Below are 22,763 nucleotides of genomic sequence, written 5' to 3' on the forward strand. Positions count from 1 at the left end.
ACTGTTGCCAAAATTAAACCTATGCTCTTTTTGTTTATCTACCCGAGTTAAACTTTCGTGTAAAAGCATAATTAGAATGGAAACGCCACTTTTAAGATTGACTGTATTTTCGTTTTAGGTAAAAATGCCTTTTGAATGGGAGTGCATGGGGCACTTTTATGATAGCATCAAAATCGCTGTTTTTAAAACACTCATGTGGCTCGACACAACATAAAACTGTGCTTGAAGTATCACCAGGGGCTCTACACATGAACTTGAGCATTGAATTAATTGTTTGTGTACACAACGTTTACTAAAAAGAAAGGTTTTGTACGACTCACTTTATCAGTTAGTGTTTCTGGTGGCTGGAATTTTGTCAGTCAAAAGTAGTCGATCTCTGAATGCAACGTAACAGGGAGGAGTGTAAAGATGGAAAGCTCCAAAAGCTTAGTTCCATATAAATTCACGGAAAATTTGTTGTTTTGTTGTTAGTAAAAATCAATATTGACCTTGTATTTGAAAAAGGATCCTCATATAATAATGAAATGATTCATTGATACAGATTGACTATTTTTGACTGACAAAATGCTGGCCAGGAAGAACAACAGCTACAGTGAGTTGTTCAAAACCTTACTTTTTAGTAAACTTTGTGTACACAAACAATGTTCTCAATGCTCGAGTTCATGTGTAGAGCCCCTGGTGATACTTCAAGCACAGTTTTATGTTGTGTTGAGCCTTCTTAGTGTTAAAAAAAAATAGCGATTTTGATGCTATCATAGAAGTGTTTTTACCTAAAACGAAAATACGGTCAATCTTAAAAGTGCCGTTTCCATTCTAATTATGCGCTTACACAAAAGTTTAACTGGGGTAGATAAACAAAAAGAGTCTAGGTTCAATTTTGGCAACAGTTACCTTTTAAAACTAGTTCATATGACTTGTGCACTATATTCCAAGTCCTCTGCATTCACAGAAAGCTGTGTGTGAGAAACAGACTGAAATTTAAGTCGTTATTACTGAAAATCCAGCTTTGCATCTGTGGTCACCATTCACTTTCATCGTAAGAAAAAGAGCCGCTTGGACAAGCTGGTTCCTGTTTTATGTTCTACACAATAAAGAAAGTCATCGCTTGGAAAGACATAAGGATGAGTAAATTATATCATCTTCATATTTGGGTGAAATGTTCCTTGAATGAGGTTTAAATGCTAAAAGGATATTATCTGACAATTAATGCTATAGTATGCGGATACCTTCATTGCCCTCTATTAATGGTGAAGAAGCTGTATTGTTTATTTTGAATAAATTCCTCGATGCGCACATGACTTTGCCTGAACAGTGGATGTGATTGATTGAATAACTGGACTAACCAGCGGACCGTTCTCATCGCACAGCATCTCAAATGTTGGTTTGATCATTCTGAAATGCCTGAGCCAAAGTCTGTCATCAGAATGATTTGGTTTAATTCCCTTCCAGAAGTGTCTCACATGATTGAGTTCCCAAACACCAGGAATCCAAACACAAGATAACATGACAGTGTTTATTGCGTTTCGTCTGAGAGCTCTGACATGATGCAGGAAAAAAGAGCCACAGTGGCTTCCCTGATTTTAGCGCCAAATTACTTTGAACACAACGCTGCTTTAAGTTAAAGTTTCAATGTACTTAAGTTTAAAGGATAATTCCGGTATTTAACACCTTGGAATTATAACACCTATTTAACATATTGTAGTTTGTTTTGGATGAACAAGAGTGGTGGACAACATTTTTTTGACAATGGTTCCTCTCTCGAGTTTTTGACTATAATAGAATTGGCCATGGACCCATTTAACATTGGAGTCAATGGGCATGTCCGAAAATGTCATTAAAACAGCCAATAATGTTCGTTTACAAAACTGTTAAACTCACCGAGTGGTTAGTGGTGTTCGTTGATGATTATAAACAATATATCGATTCGTCGCAATATATGATTCCAATCTGTTTATTTTGCTATAGTGGAACTATTTTTTCAGACACTTCACAACTGTGTAACTTCCGCTCAATATTTGAATCTGAAGCGTTAGCACACTCCCGACCACTTGATGGCGATAACCGATGTTTATGTCTCGCGGGACACTCACGGTCACAGTCGAGTTCAACTTCATATTGCACTGGTCAGTGGTCACGTCTTTCAATATGGTTAGAATTTGTTTTTGTTTGTTTATTTCGCTTACTCTCCCGGAGCACAGTTGCTCTGCTCACTAGCCTTATGAGAAACGGAAGCGAGCAAAAAGACTACATCGACCAAATGTAAACAGCCCCCTTTCCGTTTCCGGTAGCGCATTTATATTAACGAGCACTCAGTCCTTCAATAGAATTCAATGGGATTTTACAAAATGACGAATAAAACACGACAGAAACTGTATTTCGCAACACTTTTTGTTTCTGGAACATCAACTAACATCACTAATCACTCGGTGAGTTGCACAGTTTTGAAAACTAATGTTAAAGGTTTTTTTAATTACATTTTCGGACATGCCCATTGACTCCAATGTTAAATGGGTCCATGGCCAATTCTATTATAGTCAAAAACTCGAGAGAGGAACCATTGTCAAAAAAATGTTGTCCACCACTCTTGTTCATCCAAAACAAACTACAATATAGACTCAAGGTGTTAAATACCGGAATTATCCTTTAAGTTAACGCAAAAGTTAAATTCACAACTTTGGATGGAAACATAGCTATTGTGGGTATAAAGCAATGTTTTTGGACTTACAGCCAGACTGAGCCATCATGACATGAACCAGTTAAGTTCATTAGCTATGCAGCGCACTGATAAATTTAGAAAGTCACAGCTGGGAAACATAAAAAAAATTGCTCTAATAGTTCCTAATAAACTTGCGGTCTCTCACTGCAGAGATTCAAATAGCACCCGGACCCTCTGATAGCCGTGACTGTAGGTTCTGTACCTTCTCTGGCTTTTGAATACCAGTCTCTTCACCACATGAAATCAAGACAGTTGTTGAAACATCCAGCCAATGGGAGGCCACCTGTAGCATGGCGACTTCATGCTACATATGGTGGATAAAATGTAGATGCCCTCATTGCCCTCTATTAATGGTGAAGAAGCGGTACTGCTTTTTTTATTATTAAATTAGGCAAAGTTAGGCTGTGGGCCAGATTAACCATATGGGTAATTGGGCACATGCCCACACAACATCCACAGGACAGTCATTATTTTTGCATTTACAGTTGGTGCTGCTAGTTGAACAGAAATGACACACTTTACTTTCAAAACACACAGTTTTTGTCTAGCCTGTTCTGCACTTTCTAGTCCGACTCTAGTGCTGCATGAAAGCCTACAAATTACCTAGGCTCTCACACCTTGTTAACACTATTGAATTGCTTAATGTGGTCCCTAGTTCTCAAAAGGGGTTTTAAAGCCCCTACATTGTACTTCATTTTGTTAGTAATTATGTAATCAATTCATTGACAGCCTACGACTAGACAAGCATGTGACTGACTGACATCAGATTCACAATCACAGATCAATTCTAGAGCAAATGCTCAGCCCGCAGGGTCTATCTAGATCCAAGTAATGTATCAGTATATTGATACTTCACTGTAATTTACCCGATGTGGCTTACAATAGGAACAGTATGGATAAATACTAAAATAACACTGGTAAAGAACAGATTTAAGAGATAAAAGAGTGGGGAAGAAGCTTTGAATTATGTGAAGAAGCATTTTATAGGTATATTTATATTTCTGGATTTGGCAGCTTTTATCCAAAGAGACTTGCATTGCATTTCAATGTACACATTTACATTCTAATAATTTCTTCAAGGAAAATCGCAATAGTAAAAAAAATATCTTACCCAACTTGAACAAATATATTATAATGTTGATAACCAAACTGTTTTAGTTCCCATTAACTTTAATTTAATTAAAACATTTTCTCAAGTCAATAGAACAGTGTATAAGTCAATAGAACATAAACTGTTTAGTTACCAACATTCTTTAAAATGTTTTCTTTTGTTTTCCACAGAAGAAAGTTATAGGGGTTTAGAAAGACATGAGGGTGAGTAAATGAAGACAGAATTTAAATTTTTTGGGTGAACTATCTTTTAAAATTTAAAGTGCCCCCATTATGTTATTTTAAAGGTTTTTAATTTTGTTTTGGAGGTCTCCTACAACAGGTTTACATGCATCCAAGGTATATATAAAAACAAAAACGCTTTAATGCACATACTTCTGAAAAAGTTCCAATTACAGCGCATGTCAGAAATGAAACGGCTATTACCATGTCTGACTTTCAGCTCCAGAGGCTTCCTCAGCGCTTGATTCACAGTGATACGAACAGTAATGTTGGCGGCGTTTAAAAAAAAAATTCCAGCGTGAGTTCTCATCCTTGTGAAGTGCATGCAAAGTGGATTCACACTACAGAAAAGTCTTCTCGACATGCCGACAACATGAACTAAACTCTTCCAGTCTCAGCTACAACGTGTTTTAGGGCGGGTCAAAGTAGTGTTTTTAGTGATATGCAACCAAAATGCAACATTGTAAAAAAAAAAAACTTAATAACTTGCTCATAACTTGCTTGTCTAATGGTATAAATCAGCTGTTTTATGTAGAGCTGAGATAACCTCATAGTTAGTGTCAAGAAATGTTACATTTAATACTCAAGGACCTCGGAATGTTTAACATTCCAATCAGATGCAACATTAATCTGTCAAGCTGCATGATATTGATGCTATACGCGCGATAGGGTGAACACAGAACATGACTTACTGAGCTTCAAATCCCCTGCAGGGACGAGCTAAGACTTATCCAGCCTTATCACTGGTTATGGAGATAGTGAAGGATACAACACAAGTTCAATACAAGAGAGGTGTCGAGAGCTGCAAACCTTTCATGGAACTGACATTGAGGTTAATATTCACAATTCAGGAATTAGATTAAGGTTACCCAAGTGTACTCCCACAAGAGGAAATGGAAAGCGAGTATAATTTATAGTAGAGGATAAGGTTCGCTCTGGAGGCGTAATATGCTTTATGGGTGAATCTCACCAAACCTGTCAAGAACATGCCCAGGTCATAATTCAAAACAAAATCAAAAAGAAGGGGGGTTGGGGCGGGGAGTGCTGATATTTTGCTTAAAGAAATTAAATTGTGGCATTATTTTCATTGCAATGAATGAAGCCTCAATTGTCAATAATGTACACAATGGCGCAGTGAGAAAATTATTTGAGTAACCAAATATATAATTCAGAAATAAAAAATGCATATAACAGTGGCATTCCTCCATGCTTGTTTTCTTTTTTTTAAAAGGAAGTAATTTAATCTCTCAGCTGTGGAGCATAATCTGGGACAAGCACAGTAATCTGAACAACACACACACACACACACACACACACACACACACACACACACACACACACACACACACACACACACACACACACATTGTCTCCCCCCATTCTTAGGCTTTAACCCATAGCTATAATTATATTTAATGATTATCATTTTAAAATGACCCGAAAGCATGAGCACTATATATAGGATGAATTGCGAAGCACATGCTGAACATATACTGCCACATTTACCACTTTACTCCCTTTGAATTCTGCGAGTTATATTTGGTTCTTTGTGTCAAAGTAAATGTACCACGGTCTCTTCAATACCACCAAAAAAAAAGGACTAGTGTGCACTGCATATTTACACACACTCTCACAAAACACACACACAAACCCTCAGCATCCCTCAGCATCATCTAACTGTGTTCAGTTTAAAGCAGCCATGGCCTGAAGCTGAAGCAAGCTGACTGTGAAAAGAAAATGAGAGAGAGAGAAACATGGAGAGAACAACCATTTTCTTCCACTAGTTTGGCCTCACATGCCGTACACGTGACTGTCAGTTTCACACTAGACTCTAAAAATACATATGAGGGAACCCATAGAAAAGTTCCTCCTAGACAGCAAGGAGATTAAATAGACGTGTTTAAAAAGTTCTCCAGAGAACAATACATTGATTATCAAAAAGATAGCTTAATACTTTTACTGTATGTCTCGTTTAAGTCTAATCTTGGACAAAGCTATATCTCATCAATGTAAATCCAAAAGTTGTTGTCCAAACTAGTTCAGGATGTTTTGTCAATCGCTTGGATTCTATTTCCGAATGTGTTGTGCTACATAGCCCCGCCCACCATGAAATCTCATTGGTCCAAAATTCCTCTCCACTCTATAGACCTCATGTAGCCCCACCCCTTTTCAGCGCTGCGCTCATTGTGTTCGGTCTTCCGGTTTGTATTTCCACAGCATTAAGGTAAGATCTTAGGTATTTATGAATGAACAGCTCGTTTTAAAATCTTCCCGGTCTACTGACATTTGTTATAACACCCGCTTCAAACATTATGCTCATGTTAACTCTCATTAACTCTACACTTCACCAGTAATTACTCTTCAACAGCGATTCTATAGAAATATTCCGAGCTACCGCAAGAACCAAAGTTCAAACGCCATATTGATTCTCCGGCGCATGAGGTCTGCTGTATATTGTAACTCTTTTGCCTCTGACCCCTGCCTGTTTTGTTTGTTTGGACTGCCTACCTGTGTTTTGACCTATAGCCTGTATATTGGATTACGTGTCTTTACATTTTTGCTACAAATCATTGTTGTGGTTCACTTTATATCTAGTTGGTTTGGCTCACGACTAACAAAGACGTGTTAGTCTTTTTTTTTTTTTACCTTATGGGAAAAATTAATTGGAACAATACAATACTGGAAAAGTGGGCATTGTTGCACTCTATTAAATGTTAAATATATGCTGATTGGCAGACTTGCTTCTTGATGGTGTATAGTAATGAGATAAGTAATTTAATATTAATGATATCCGATGTAAAAAAAAAAAAAAAAAAAAAGCAGCTTCAGAACTCAAGTTCTAGCAGGAACAGTGTTGTTTTTGTTCCTCTGGTCATTTCTCGTCACCTCAAGGATTAGCCTACCCCACCAAAACACACACACACACCAACACAGAGCCTTAAGAGGATAAAAACGGATGTGCAATATGCCGAATAGTCTGAGCCAATACAGATGCTCAGCATTGCCATGGTCACTCAATTGACAAATAGTTGTATGCATAACAGCACTTAAGCATCCATGTACAATGTCTCCACATACACAAACACCAGTTGTTCATCTCAGGAGTGAGAAAAACAACATAAAGCATGGAAGTGAAAAACAATGAGCAAATTATTTCCTATATAGCCTTAGACCACAAATACTATTTCACAAGCAATTTCACAATACTTTGAGTATAAAATATATTTGAAATATGATATATCATATGAAATATATTTACTGGAAGAACTGTTGGAAGAGCGAATCGGCTGCTTATACTCCCTTTGTGTGGAGAATTATTTAAACATGCTCCCTATTATTTGAGTCAGATTGATAATATCCTCATTAAAGCCACTGAGTTATTTAAGAGACAATCCCAACTGAGGACAAAATCACAAACGAGTTGAAATTATGTTTGTAGGAGATTATGAAGTACTTTCATGCTGTGTTATTGTTGCCGTTTCTCCATAGCAGAATCATCTACCACATTGTGAAGCTTCCTTTGAAGTCAGCATCAAATTGAAAGTCTCACCCAAACAAGAAATTCTGTTATCATTTACTCACCCTCATGTTGTTCCAAAACTGTTTGACTTTGTTTCTTACATTAAAGACAAAATGAGAAGCAGAACGCTGACACAGCTATTTTCCATTCAGATAAAGCATATAGCAACCAGGAGCCGGTTGCACCAGCTTTGCGTACAGTAAGTTACTTAACTTAGCCTAGCTGTGACCTAATGCACTACTAAATATTTTAGTTTAGTAGTGATATAACAATTGGCTATTTAAAAAAAGGGGAGGGGATGTTCGATATGTCCCGCCCTGTGGGATTAGAGTTAGTTACAAACCAGCTAGTATTAATGTGTACCTATGAGGACTTTACGTTCCAATTTAAGTAAAAACTTACGAAAGTCAGGTGCAATCCAGGCAATGACAATTTCCAAAAAAGCAACATTAAAAGTATATGCTTAATTACAAGTATTCTGGAGATAATATTTTCTGTGAGTAGCGACTTGAATGCTCACATATGGAACAACATGAGGGTGAGTAAATGATGGCAGAATGTTTATTTTGGTGTGATTTTTCAGATCCCAGAATGAACCCACAACAGCTTTACAAAATGACACAAGCGGAACAAGCACAACTAGTCATTTTACTGAAGGCCTGCCTTGTTCTGTTTTCATCTCTACGACAAGACCTGTCAAGCTCAGCTCACTGCAGCAAAAACCTGTGCTGTCCAGACTCCAGCTGACCTACCATAACCTCTGAAATATCTTACACATTAACATCAACAGCGTCAGGTGCTAGATAACACACATACCACGCTGCTGCTGCCTGTTGTGCAAGGGCATGTGTGTGTTGTTTTCCTATACTTCTGCCAACATGTGGACGGAGGGGGTTTTCAATGGCACTCGTGAGTAAATAAATAAAAAAAGAATGTATGTTACTCTTTTGAAGAAGCAACTTTAGACCAATATTATTGCCTAATTTAATACGTATGTCATCTGAATACTTAAAACAAGCTAGTTTGTTATACAGGGCTCTTTAATTAAAATACAGGGTTAATTAAAATAAAGCTGAAATAAAACAAAAGATAAATATTAGTTGAAAATCTAAAACTAGACAAAAATTTGAAATGTTGTCTTGGCAATACTCCAATAAGTTGAAGTTGAAGCACCATAATTGTTAACTAGAAAGTAAACTAACTAAAAATACAAATGAAATAGAAATAAATGACACCTGAATAGCAATATTTTCAAATAATAAAAGCAGGTAATGAAATTGCTGACAGCTAACTAAAACTAACATGAAAAATTTAATAATAAAAGCTCATTCAAAATATGAATGAAACTATAATTAAACTATAATAAAACTGCTGTTATCCCATAATTACCTTTATTTTTTTATACCCAGTATAGTATTTGTTTGGAAGGTGAGGAAGGTAAGTAAGTAAGTAAGTAAGTAAGTAAGTAAGTAAGTAAGGAAGGAAGGAAGGAAGGAAGGAAGGAAGGAAGGAAGGAAGGAAGGAAGGAAGGAAGGAAGGAAGGAAGGAAGGAAGGAAGGAAGGAAGGAAGGAAGGAAGGAAGGAAGGAAGGAAGGAAGGAAGGAAGGAAGGAAGGAAGGAAGGAAGGAAGGAAGGAAGGAAGGAAGGAAGGAAGGAAGGAAGGAACCAATCACATACACTTTACCAAGTAAATACTGGGATGTTGTTAAAGTCTACTGCCTTCACATACCAGCGGTGACTCTAAAATGCCACAGTGAAGTGGACAACTAAAGTCAACAGAAAAAGAAAAAAACTACTTTGATAGGGGGGACATTATTTTTGACATTTTAAATGTATGGAACATTTCATGCTCTGACTGCTTGCAAGCAGAAAACAAATAAATAAAATACATCTGCCACCAAATGTTTCATATAGGCCATGAAAAGGACCAGCTTATGAATCTGCAATTTAGACGAGGAGGTTGCCAAATTAAATTTGTACTGAATGATCTTTTGCCGTTTTCACCTGTATGATTTGGATAGATACTGAATACAGGAGTTGTTGTTTTTTTAGACTCTAACAGGAACATTGATACACAGAATGGAGCCAAAGCAAAAGGTTAAGTGCCCTTCTCAAGGACACAAGGGCTCTGGTCAAGGTAAGCGGCCCGTGCAGGAATCTGTGGCACCCTGTTGAGAGTGCAGGTTCGTCCTGCAGCACCGCACACACTTGGCCTTGTACATACAGATGAATCTTCAGCGTTCACATTCTCAACCCCACATTTGGCCTCAAGTCCAATGAAACCTCCTTGTCTGGGAAAATTACGGCCCAACCAATCAGTGTCAGCTTCAACAGCGGACGGATCAGTTTGAGTTTACAATGCGAAGCTCTGACAATGACGACGACAAAACCAGCACAGGGGAAGCCATCGTAAAACCCACTTTAAAGATTCGACAGTTATGGATGCATGAAAGGAGATGGATTAAACCTTTAATAATTCTAGCTGGATGCAAGTAATTAAGCTGCTACTCAACACACTCACTCCATCTTCTGATTTGATCTACTAAGGTCAGACAGCATTCAAGGAACCAAAAACGTAAAAAAATACACAAGAAATGTTTGACTGAACAAAGCTAAATCATAACCTGTGGCCTTAACTACAATTTTGGCTGCATAACCAAGCTAATAAAACATCAATTGGGAATGTCAGTGCTTTAAGGAAAAGTCCCAAGATGGCAGAATTAACCCTGTGATGCAGGAATTTTTAAAACACAAATCAAAAAAAAATTCATCATTGTGTTATTTTGGTTTTATATACTATTGTATTTTTTATTTACTATAAATTTACTATAAATATAATTGTAACTAACTTTTATTCATAATTTAATTTTTGTTTAAGTTTTAATCATTTTATTATGTGGTTTTGTCATTTTTATTAGTTTGTATTTATTATTTCAGTTTTAGTTTTAGCAATTTTAGTACTTCAACTTCAACATATTTTGTTTTGTTGTCAAAGACAACATTTAAAATTTTCATTTTAACTTATTTAAGTTCAAGCTTTTCAGATAATATTTATATTTTATTTTATTTCACCTTTATTTAAACTTCAATAAAAACACTTGTGTTTATTTAAACGTCTAAACACAAACATAATGATTCCATATCTTAATAATATGGAAATAATAATAAAAAAATTAACAGATCTGTAGTGTTCATGCATCAGAGAGTTTAATGCAAAAGATGTAATGCACCAGTCTCAATCGAGGTGAATATCTGTAGTGTAGTGATATATATATTCCCTGGATGTAAGATACGCATACAAAAATGTCTGTCTATGAAGTCCTGCGTGTTCTCATCATGTGTTCTCCTTTAGGGTGAGATAAATGGTATTTCCTTCTCTGTCTCTCACTCCCTCTTTCTTTTTCTGAGAGTGCATTGATGTTCATGGCTGGTTGAGCTGATGTGTTCTGGCATTTTCTTTTCGCTGGTTTGGGAATGTCCTGCTCACACCGTACACTGTGGCTATAATGCACACGCGCACACACACACACACACACACACACACACACACACACACACACGCACACACACACGCACACACACACGCACACACACACACACACACACACACACACACACACACACACAGTGCAAAGATGAGGCCCTGTGAAGAGGCACCGTTGCAGAAAAACAGTTACACATGAATATGAATGAAGTAAGTTCATGTTAAGAAATGTAACTGTAGTCCAAAAACATCACTCAAGTTTGTGAATCTGCAAACACAATGCCTGTTTCCACCTCGAAAAGGATTTATCTGATACAGGGGACGCATTTCCAATTGTCAAGCATGTGTTTCATTTTGTTTGTGTTTGCGATAATGAATGAGTCAGTGCTGGGATTTGTTATTTTTAATATTTTGCTGACTGCTCAATGAGGTTTGTTATCAGTCGCAGAAAGCATCAGCGTTTTTTCTCCGACTAGCTATCCGTTGTACTGAAATCACAAAACAAATGTGCCGCCACTCCCGATAAACATCCACAGATGCAAGTTTGGTTCATTAAAATAGAAAGATTAGAAAACAAAATACCTCATACACAAAGTGATAACACTTTCCCAAAGGAGGCCAACATTTTCCAACTCAGGAACCTCTTCCTAATAACTTCTATTAAAGAGGTTTTATGCTACATTTTCAACTTTCTTTACTGTCTGCAATGTTACAAAGCACAAAGTCATTCAAAAAAGGATTTCTTCTCTATATCAGTGCGCACTGTTTCTGAACTCTCTGAAAAGCCTGTACTCTTGAGTTTTCTTCCAGGAATGAACATATATTCCTCATTTAAATAATTCCCATCCAACGCATACGCAAAAAAAGGACAAGGCCTGGGTGAGTTGAAACTCGCAGTTATGGTGAGGGGCGTGACATTTCCCAAACACGCTTGAAGCGGACCTTGACCAATCACAACAGACTGGTCCAGCCAACCAATCAGAGCACATTACACTTTTCGGAAGTAGACTGGAACTAAACAGAGCGTTACTGAGGTGCTGCCGTAATGTAAAATATCTGAAAATAAATAGTGTTTTTTGAAGATTCAAGCATGAAAACCAATTCTAGCAGACCCCAAAAACAAAATCGAGACTTTGTAAAATGGCATAATATGCCCCTATTTATAACATTAGCAAACCGTACATGTCATAGCTTCTTTCAATCAAAAAACAATAAAGAAATGAACTGCATTTAGAAATAAACAATGATAAAATATAAAAATGTTTCACATTTTAGTCCACTGACCCAAAGCAGTACTTTCAAGAACCCTCACACGACCCCCAATTGAAAAATGTCACGTTAGACAGATTATAAATGCTTGACATTCAATCCTCATATTCAAGTCCACTGTCCCCATCACTTCTTAAAGTGACACTCAAGCATATAACCTGTCAGAAAATTCACATTTGCAGAAAACTAATAATCCGGCCAAGAAAACTATAGCCTCAAGCTAGTTTTCTGCAGTCATATCTGATGCAACAATCCATCTTTTATTTTATGGCTATATTATAACATACTAATCGTTAAATGCAACCACAAACCAGCATATATTAAAAAAAATACCATTTAAAACTATTACAAATGATGTTAGCTGGTAAATTATCAAACATCTGGTCCGCTTGGATTTCCTTTTATCTCTTAAGACCTTTTGGGAAACTTGAAAATGAAATCACTAACAGAAATATACTAAAAATAGATCACATTACTAGTTACAATTCATATAAGGTCAATTATACGCAAATCTACATGTTCATTCTTTTTTTTAAATACAAAACTATTACAAATGCTGTTAGCTTATAAATTATCAAATATCTAGTCCACTTGGGTTTTCTTTTTTCTCTTAAGACCTTTGGGAACCGTGTGAAAATGAAATCGGTGACAGAAATATACTAAAAATAGGTCAAATGTGCTACTTTGTGCATGGATTTTTGAGAACCATTTATGCTGCGAACAAACATTTCTGAAATGCTTTGATTTTTCCCTGCTTTCCATCTGTTCTGCTGCTTGAATGAATCCGCACGCGTGGCTTGTCATTCATAAAAGATTTGGAATAACATGAGAAGTAATTAATTATTTCACAATCTCCAAATCAAAGAAGACTTTGTATTACACACACAAAAAGTGAAACTATGTATACTTACTGAAGCTATTTTTTCTTAAATTACATTAATTGATGAATCTGATTCAATATTAAACAGGAATATTATTGGAAATGCTCAAACAGAACTGGAATATTACTGCTCTATGCTAATCGCAGTAGCAGGTGTTTTAAGTGCCCTGGTGTCAATGATCAGTGGTTAACTGCCCATGTAAGAACAACATTTAACTGCTCTAGAACAAGAAGGAGTTTCTCGAAGCAACACTGTCAAATCAACCTGCGTAAGATATATGAATCTTTTACAGGCACTAATTTAATATATTGGGAGGTTAATGGACATCTGCTCTACTCAATTTGAATCAATTTGTTCAGATAATGGTGAGCAACACATGTTGTTTAAAAAAGATCTAGGACAGAAAAAATACTTTTTGATTTTAAAGGTATGTGGAAGCACAAAAGCGATTTATCTACAAAGAAATTACTAGTTAAACGTACTTTATATCAGGTCAGTTATACGCAAATCTACACTTTCATTTATAAAAATTACAATATTTACACAAAAGCAGACAATGCTTCAAAAAAAATGTTGGGAATGTACCCAGTATCGCCAACAAATTTAAGGTTAGAAGCGCTAACCTCCATAATGGTGGCTTCAAATAAAACAGCATAATTTAGCACACAACCGCATTAGTAACACTAAACTGAACTTTAAAAGCAACAATAGCATTATTTATTACAGCATCAACTATTTACAATCCTTATTTTTTGCCCTGCCTACCTAATTAAATATCCATATTCATATCCATATCCAGAAATGGCCACTCCCTCAAACACCGCCGTTGAAACAACTCATACATATATGTAAAGATATACAAGATATTATATACTGTAATTAGCAGAGCAAAATTTGTGCTAAACTCACTTTTTTTCTGATGTAGTTTCAGGGGAAGCATAAGGGAGATGGTATCAAAGGTCAAGGGAAAGAGAGTTCAAGGAGATCATGTAATAACCCTTTAGCTGTAGGTTTCTGCACCCCATGAGAACATCTACACCCCAACAGCAGAACATATTGGACATTGACATAAAGGTGTTAGCAAGGGTTTAGCAACTATCGGGATGTATGCAGTCTGGCATACAGACACACCAACTGATACTCACTTTTACTATGCCTTCAGAGGAAAACAAGAACTACTCTCTTAAAAGAATATCTACAAATGTAAATATGTCTTCATTCATGTCTTCATTCAGCACACACACTACAGGTATACATAAAAAAAACTGTGCTCTTTTCTCTAGATGATGGTGTCTAAAAATGCACCAGAAAAAAAAGTTTATTTTTCTGTACCAATACAAGGGAAAGAAGGGCATCTTCAGTTTAGCTATTATTGTAATACTGTCTCTCTCTCTCACACACACACACACACACAGAGAGAGAGTGGCCTGCTTTCATTTCAGGCCGCCCCTCCTACCATAGCAGGAGATGCATCTCTGACCACCTGGGATGTTACCCAGCACTGGAAGTGGTAATTGCATTTCAATTATAGGCATGTGTGCACGTATGTTTGTGTGGCGTGTGCCTGATCTTGTGCAACAGTCACTGTGTGTATAGTATAGGACTGTATAGGATTCATCGCATAAGAGGAAAAGCTATTCCAAACGAGCATGATTTGTGACCCACCAAAACAGTACAATACTATCTGCATCCTCAATATGGATTCAGATAAAACTGTCTGTTTTAAGGCCCGTTCACACCAAGATAACTATAGAGTGCCGAAGTTATGACGTCACTTTGTAGGCCGAAACGCGGAAGTGAGTTAGCATTTTAGCACTTCCGGTTCCCTCGCCCTAAAGTCTATGGGTTTTTTGAATGGGTTTTTGCTAAATCGCCTGAAATAAGGTCTGTGGTTAACAAAGCCTCTAAATATTTTCACGTTTTGATCTATGACATAAAACACACCAGTTATAACATGCTTGTGATTTTTTAAAACTTTATTGTGACTTAAAAACAGTGGTTGCTAACAAGTTGCTAAAAGGGACTACATCCTTTGGCGGGGACTTTAGACGTCATCATGACAAACAGGAAATCTCTCACTACTAACCCTATGCTACTAACCCGCGTTTCAGCCTCACGGTCTTTATTTCTGTGGAGAGACTGTTCGACAATGGTGTTTTGTTTTGTCCCGAGATGCAACCACAAGTAAACCAGCATCTAAGCTGCACTGTACATGTCCAGATTTATAGTGGTTCTCTCCTCGATCTATGGTTTTTCTATCGTCTAAGAAAAAGGACATAAGATTGGAAATTGATACGGCCATAGCTAACGTTAGTACTTCTGAGATGGTAAAAGCCATAGACAGGTAAAAGCGCGTTTTTTTCTGGCAAATTAGCAAATGGTATGCAAACATACAATCAAACATAATACAGTGAAAGATAATCTTTATTAAAGTTTATTTGGGGCACAATGATCAGGCATAATCATAATCACAAAGAAAATAATATTAAGGTTTATATAAACTAACAAAATAATAAACGAATAAATAAAACATTAACAAAAGATAACAAAAATCTCAGAGAGGCACGCATAAACAAAATTAGTTTCTAACATTTTTTGGGGGAAAACGAATGGGCAATATTTATCATGAAAAGGTGGATAAGTGTTCATACCATTCATTCACAGCGCAGATCATAATGAGCGAGCATGTTTTTTAAATAAAGTTTGAGGAAGCTTGATGATGACGTTGATCCGCGACTATGGTCAGAGTGGTGTGCTGTAGTCCGTTTATAGCCTACCGTTAGCATTTTATATCTGACGGCTTTATTTAGGCTTCAAAATGTATACATTTTGGATTAACTTGTAAAGATTGTCTTGATAGACAAAACGTGTAAGGGTCACAACTCTTTGTTGAACACAGATCTTATTTTTGGCGATTTTCCAAAAGTCTATGGGGAAAATGCATAGCTTTTCGATCGAGGGAACCCATGCGCCGCTAACTTCCGGGTTGGCCTACAAAGTGACGTCATAACTTCGGCACTCTATAATGATAACAATAACATTTTAAGGGAAGATTCAAGGATGATAACTAATGTATATTATAGGTTGTTATTATACAACCGTAATAAAATCATTCAAATGTAAAGGAATAGCAGAGTTCACACCACAACTATAATGATAACGCCACAGAGGAATTGTATCATGGAATCACTTTCAAAACAATTTTTCCAGCTGATGAAAGATAAAAACACTGACAGCCAATCAGAATTCATCCTACTTTAAAGACCTTGAACATTTAAAGTGACAGACCACTTGCAGGACCTGGCGACCTCCAATGATAAAATCGCTGTCAGCGTGAACGCCCCTTTACACGTCATAATGGACAGACGCCCAAACAGCTGAGTGAGTGGCCTCTCTCTCTCTCTCTCATGTACTCACACACTTTATTACTCTGACATCTGGCGCTTTTCACTAATATAATCCCTCTTCCCTTCCCAAGCCTCATGCTTCCCAACAAGGACAAACAAGATGCTATCTATCTATCTATCTATCTATCTATCTATCTATCTATCTATCTATCTATCTATCTATCTATCTATCTATCTATCTACAGCAGGTAAATAAAATAAGGACAACGTTTCTAGCTATCTGATAGGAATAACAGCTACTTTGCTATAAAATAAAGATGGTATATCGACATTATAAATCTATATAATATGAAGAATAGTCAGGTACTTAATGAGGCACAACTGTAAAATGCCAACATCCATCTGCACATGTTTCCTTCAATACTCCATCTCTTTAATCTTTGGCGATCTTGAGCCACCTGCCATCTCTGAGCGCGCGCTCATCTGGACATCAAAGCGGATTTGGCGCGGCCCGCCACAGCGAGCATCAAGTATTGACGATCCATCTACACACTGAGCGACGCGACAAATGTGGAACGCTTCCGTTATAATCAGCGAATGTAGATGTCTGCGCTGATAATAACTAAAAAGAACCGACTCACTCCAGAGTCATTTGGATGACCCTGCCGCGCTGTATGATTTTGAGTCACTAAAAGGAACGTTTCGTTTAGAAATCGAACTGGACGTAAAGGGTGTAATTAATTAATAAAAAAAAACTAATAATTTAGTTTCGGTACGTTTTAAAAATGTAAGCGGTCCTTAACCAGAAACGATTATCGGTTCCCAATCCTACCCATAGACGCGTATAGCTATACGACACTAACATACAGAAGGCCTACAAAGTCATTTTTCTACATGCTCTTAAGAGGGAATTGATTGAAAATGCAAGAAATTGTTCGCCACACATTTATTTATTTCGCTAAAGGAAAGTGTTTTGCCATATAATATCACATATTCAAAAACCGCGTCGGTTTAAGTGTTCATTGAGGCAATAGCAAGGGGGTGTGTGGAGGGTGTGATGAGACATTTAAGATCGGTGGGTGTGATACTCACTCGCTTTGCCCTGTTTGGGTCTCTGGAGGAGCCGTTGGACGGTAATCAGATCCTCCGTCTTCACCGCCTGCAAGAGTTCCTGTTCCTTCCCCATCCTGTTCAATCACACACTCAAGCACCCTCTCTCACACATGCAGTCATCATGGCTATACTTTTACATCCAGCGCATCTTCAGGGGACCAGGCGACCATAACGGTGCCGTTAACGCCAGCACATCCTCGCCGTTCATCGTTAAAAGGTCGAGTGCGCAGAGACGTGCAAGACGCGTTTACATGCCCAGTGAAGTGACCAGTGGCGTCCACGCAGTCGCTAACGACGAAAAAAGGTCTTATTGCGTACTGAGGTGACAGAATCCAATCGTTTTCAGGTTAAAGGGACGGCGCGGAAACCTTGCGCGTATTTACGCACGGTGACATGGCTCGTTACAAAAATATCAGATGTTGTGTAAATCAAAACGGAAGCCGTCTCTTTGACCCGAAGCTCGTAGAGAGACCGTATATATTACGTAAACATCCAGGCAGATGTGCGCGCGGGCGCTGGAGGTTGTAATCCGCTGTCGCTTTCTCATGTGCGCATGTATGTGTGTGTGTGTGTGTGTGTGTCTCTGTGTACTATCTGTGTATGAATGGCAAGCTGATTTAACATTAATCTATAAAAAACTGACTAGAATAAAAAAAAAATCAGTTAGTACTATAAAAAACTAGAATAGTTTATAGTAAAAACACAACCAGTTACCAAAAAAATATAAATAAATAAATAAATGATGCATGCTTTCTGGAAGTGAACATGTGGGATCTGAAACGAAGAACTGCAACTAATCTAACGGCAATTAAACCATCAATCTTTTTGAGCTATGGCAATTTCCAATAAAATTGTGTTCATCCAACAAATAACTGTGAGTTAGGGGCACTTAATAATTTGTAGCATTAAACGCAAGATTTTGATATCATTAAGGGCCTGATATACTCGCGGTGGAGTTATTTTTCGTTCTTCACTTAGGGGCAAAACGAAGTTCGAAATACATGACCAGCGATACTGTATTATACTGTTAGCGAACATCTGATGCCGCCCACTCTGCTGAGAGTGACCTTTAGATGAATATGTGTAAATATGTGCTTTCCTCTCAATAACAAAATAAATAACAAAAATGAAAAAAAGCATTTTTTTTAATATAAAGTATAATAAAAGCATCTAATCATAGCAACGTGGATATGTTTGCACCAGCTCTGCAATTCGGCACTATAGTAAAGTCATGTCACATTTATTATTATTATCAAGTTAAAATAAACAACTAACATATCACATACTAACTTATTTCACATATAAATCTAATGAACAAATCAAACATTACTTGTCAATGTCATTAACGCAGTCATTGCTCATAGAGTCATTGTAGTGTATACCATCATGTAGCCACCCACAAAATGCACATGCACAACTCTTCAGCACAATGGTGGTAACCACAACACTTCAACCTTACAGAAAGGTGAAGTAAATCAATAGGCCTACATTCAAATGTTTAACTTGCAAGTAACAGTGCATTTATTTATGTTGCAGAAATGGGAGGATTTCTTTTAGTGAATTAAAAAAGGGATGCTAGTCTGGATGACACACTAATAAAGTAAGTACTATTAACCTTAAAACACATTAAACTAATTAATATTAAAGCAGCTTGCCACAGTGTGTGTGTGTGTGTGTGTGTGTGTGAGAGAGAGAGAGAGAGAGAGAGAGAGAGAGAGAGAGAGAGAGAGAGAGAGAGAGAGAGAGAGAGAGAGAGAGAGAGAGAGAGCTTGGTTAAATTGATGGTGCTGCATCAATCAGGGGGCGTGACTAAATAGACCCTTTCCCATGAGCTGACAGATTAAAAGGGAGGGAAGCAGTGTGTGTTGTTTTTGTGTGTGAGCAAGCGAGTGTGTTTTTGAGGAGAAAGGTCACAGGACACATTTTAGTGGGGTAGGTACTGACCGTGTACACTGAGCCAAAGGCACCTCCTCCCTTTAAAGAAGGAGGGAAGACGCACACTATTAAATTAACATGTCATCCAACATTTTTTTTACAAAAATACAAATGGGCTACTCACCCATATATAGCTATTCCAAATCTGACCTTCTTTCTTCCAGCTGAACACAAAAGGGAATATTTTACAATAAGTTCACACAATATAACAAAAGCATGACCAGAACCTGGCAAGGTTAAAAAACAGAAAAAGCAACAGCATGTGAGCAACAGATGAACAGATGAAAATGTAAGTTTTTAGGCCTAGTTAAAAAAATCTTGTCCACCACACTGTCAGTTATGCTTAATAAGCAAATTATGTTCTAGTATGGTGAAACATGAAAACATCTATTCCACAGTAAAAGAAACACAACTCTTCTTCTTTTTTTATTTTTAAGTGAGCTGTTCCTTTAAATCTCATTGGTGGCCCTCAGACACTGATAGCCATACTGCTCTGATTATTATCATATAATTTAATCGCTCTCTTACTCCTTATCTCTGTCATTTCAGACATCATTTTTGGTGACAATCTTACAATTAAAAGTGTGTGATACGATACATTGCTCCCTAAGGGTGTCAGCAGAACCAGAGCAGATGTCTAATTTGGGCTCGTTCTAACCCACATCAGTCAGTGCGTAATTAGCCGTTCTTCACTTATTTTGCACTGTCAGTGTTAAGGACTGCAATAACTAAATCAATACCCAGTTATTTGTGAGGTAAAACTTATTATCCAAATTACCTGCAGGGAGATTCCCCTCCTACCAGTTCCTGGCTCTGTCCAACCTGGAATCTGCCACGTTTGTGTTTGCCAACCTTAATCACTAGTTCACCAACCGATTCCTCCTGCAGTGTTTAGTTCCAACTGTAATTAAACAACAACGAAACAACTAATTCCACAGGTGTGTTGACTGGGGCTGGGACTAAACCCTTCCAGAAGGTACAGTAAATATCCAGGAAAAGATTGAGCTATACAGTAAGAGCGCACTTATTTTTTTCAGCATGAAAGTGTAATGTAGCGTAATGCATCCAGATGTGGCTTTTCTTTCCTATTTCTATTATGTGGATTCTCATTAGATTCTCATTACTGTAATACAATGACTTTTTTTTATTAAGACAGCGCAATAAATACTACTATACTATTATTATTTTTATTTTATTTTATTTGCATTGCAGTAATGAGGGTAATAATTATTATTTTGCATTACATTACAAATCTTCATCAAAAAAGTATTAGGTTTAGATAGATTCTTATACTTTTTCAGCAAGGATGCAGTAAACTGATCTGTAGTAACGGTAAAGACTTTTACCTGTTATTTCTTTCAAATAAATGCTGTTCTTTTGAAGTTTCTATCAAAAATTGTATCACATTTTCCACAAAATATTACTGTTTTCAACAACAATAATAAGACATTTTTCCTGGGCATCAAATTAGTAAATTAGAATGATTTCTGAAGGATCATGTGACATGAATACTGGAGTAATAATGCTGAAAATTCAGCTTTGCCATCATGAAAATAGAAAACATGTATTTTAAATTGTAATAACATTTTACAATATCACTGTTTTACTGTATTTTTGATCAAATGAATACGGCCTTGGTGAGCATAAGAGCAAAATCTTATCCGCCATACACTTTTCAAAGCATTAAAGATACTTTGAAAAAAATAGTATCAATATAATAAATAACTCAATGAGAGACATAAAGTCACCGGAACCATTGACACTGCCATCATTTAAAACTGCCAAGGCCAAAATAAAATGTTTTTTAGTTTTTTTTTTTTGTAATCAACTTTATCATGGGTCAATTGTGGTACATTTTCAAAGAAATTAGATTGCAAATACTCCTGCCACACTGTCAAATAAAGTACTGCTAATGTGAACAGTGACCCCAAACACTAAAGGTATACTTATGTCCATGTGTAAGATTGATGCTGACGGTTAGTGCATGTGTGTGTGTTAATGGCTAGCACCAGTGGGTGCTTAAGTAAATGATTCACTTTGTTAAGTGTGTCTAGGGATGTTTTTTAGACTCTGACAGTCACATTAGGTTAGTTAGATCACACGTCTAAATGCTCTGATTATACGTCTAAGCATGTGTGTGTGTGTGTGTGGCCATTGGTGTTTGTCTCTATGTGCAGGTGCATGTGTAAGTCTCTGAAACCCAAACAAGCAGCAGGGTTTGTGTGTCCTCGCGGATGTGTTTCATCTGCCTTGTTGTTTTCATGTAGGTGCAAGTTTGCTTCATTAAACTGATGTGTTTAATGATCAATTCACACACAGAGCTGGCTGACCGGAACGCCTTGTGTCATCCTAGCCTCTTTGCCTTGTGGTCTTAGTCTGTGTGTAGTGTGTGTGAAGGCAGGACATGGCGTCTAACTCTACCACTAAATTTTTCGCCCTTTCCCAGTCTTTCAGCGTGTCTGATATCATTGTAATTGGAGCTTATTTTTTATTGAACGTCGCAGTTGGAATATGGGTGAGACATATTTGTGTATTGCATGTGTGTGTGTGTATTAGCTGTATCAAACATTATATATTTTTTCTGTTGTCACAGTGTTTTTACACTCTTAGAAAAAAAGGTTCAATCGGGTTGCATGTACTTTTTGCAGAAAAAGGTTAAACATACGGAGAAATGTATTAAATTATTGCATAATACTTTCATGTTTAAGGGATTATTCCATTTTTTTTATTCTAGTGATAAAGTATGTTGTTTCATTCATAAAGTTTTATTGAAATAAAAAAAAAATAGTTTAAAATGATTAATTAATTAAACTAAATCCATAAAATGATCCTATGATGGGAACACCCAAAAGGTTCTATGAAGCACATGACAGAATCCTTTAAGCTTCTATATAGAACCTTTTTTCTAAGAGTGATTATTATTATTTTTTCATAGATCACAAGATTTAAGAACATGTGTAAACTGTGGATTTAGAAAGGAATCTTTTTTTTTAAATAGATCACAAGATTTAAGAACATGTGGATGTAAACTGTGGCTTTAGAAAGGAATCTTTTTTTTAAATGTTACTTTTTTCTAATATCTAAGATATTAGAGTGGGAAATACAACCCCGTTTAAATTGCGTATAAACTATCGTGTTTTTCAGTCATCTTGCAGAGTGAGTCGAA

At 36.8% G+C, this 22,763-nt stretch overlaps 1 protein-coding gene across 2 annotated transcripts in view; it reads right to left on the minus strand.

Moving 5' to 3' along the window:
* LOC307000904 (caskin-1) overlaps positions 1 to 18,251 on the minus strand; it is a 50,677-nt gene extending 32,426 nt beyond the window's left edge. For both annotated transcript variants that reach the window (XM_079616848.1, XM_079616847.1), the window contains exon 1: positions 17,642 to 18,251. In XM_079616848.1, the coding sequence (XP_079472974.1) occupies positions 17,642 to 17,735 (94 nt within the window). In that variant the 5' untranslated portion in view covers positions 17,736 to 18,251. The remainder of the gene's footprint in view (positions 1 to 17,641) is intronic.
* Between the last annotated feature and the right edge of the window lie 4,512 nt (positions 18,252 to 22,763).

The sequence above is a fragment of the Phoxinus phoxinus genome (genome assembly GCF_949152265.1).
Source record: "Phoxinus phoxinus genome assembly, chromosome: 6".
Lineage (NCBI taxonomy): Eukaryota > Metazoa > Chordata > Actinopteri > Cypriniformes > Leuciscidae > Phoxinus > Phoxinus phoxinus.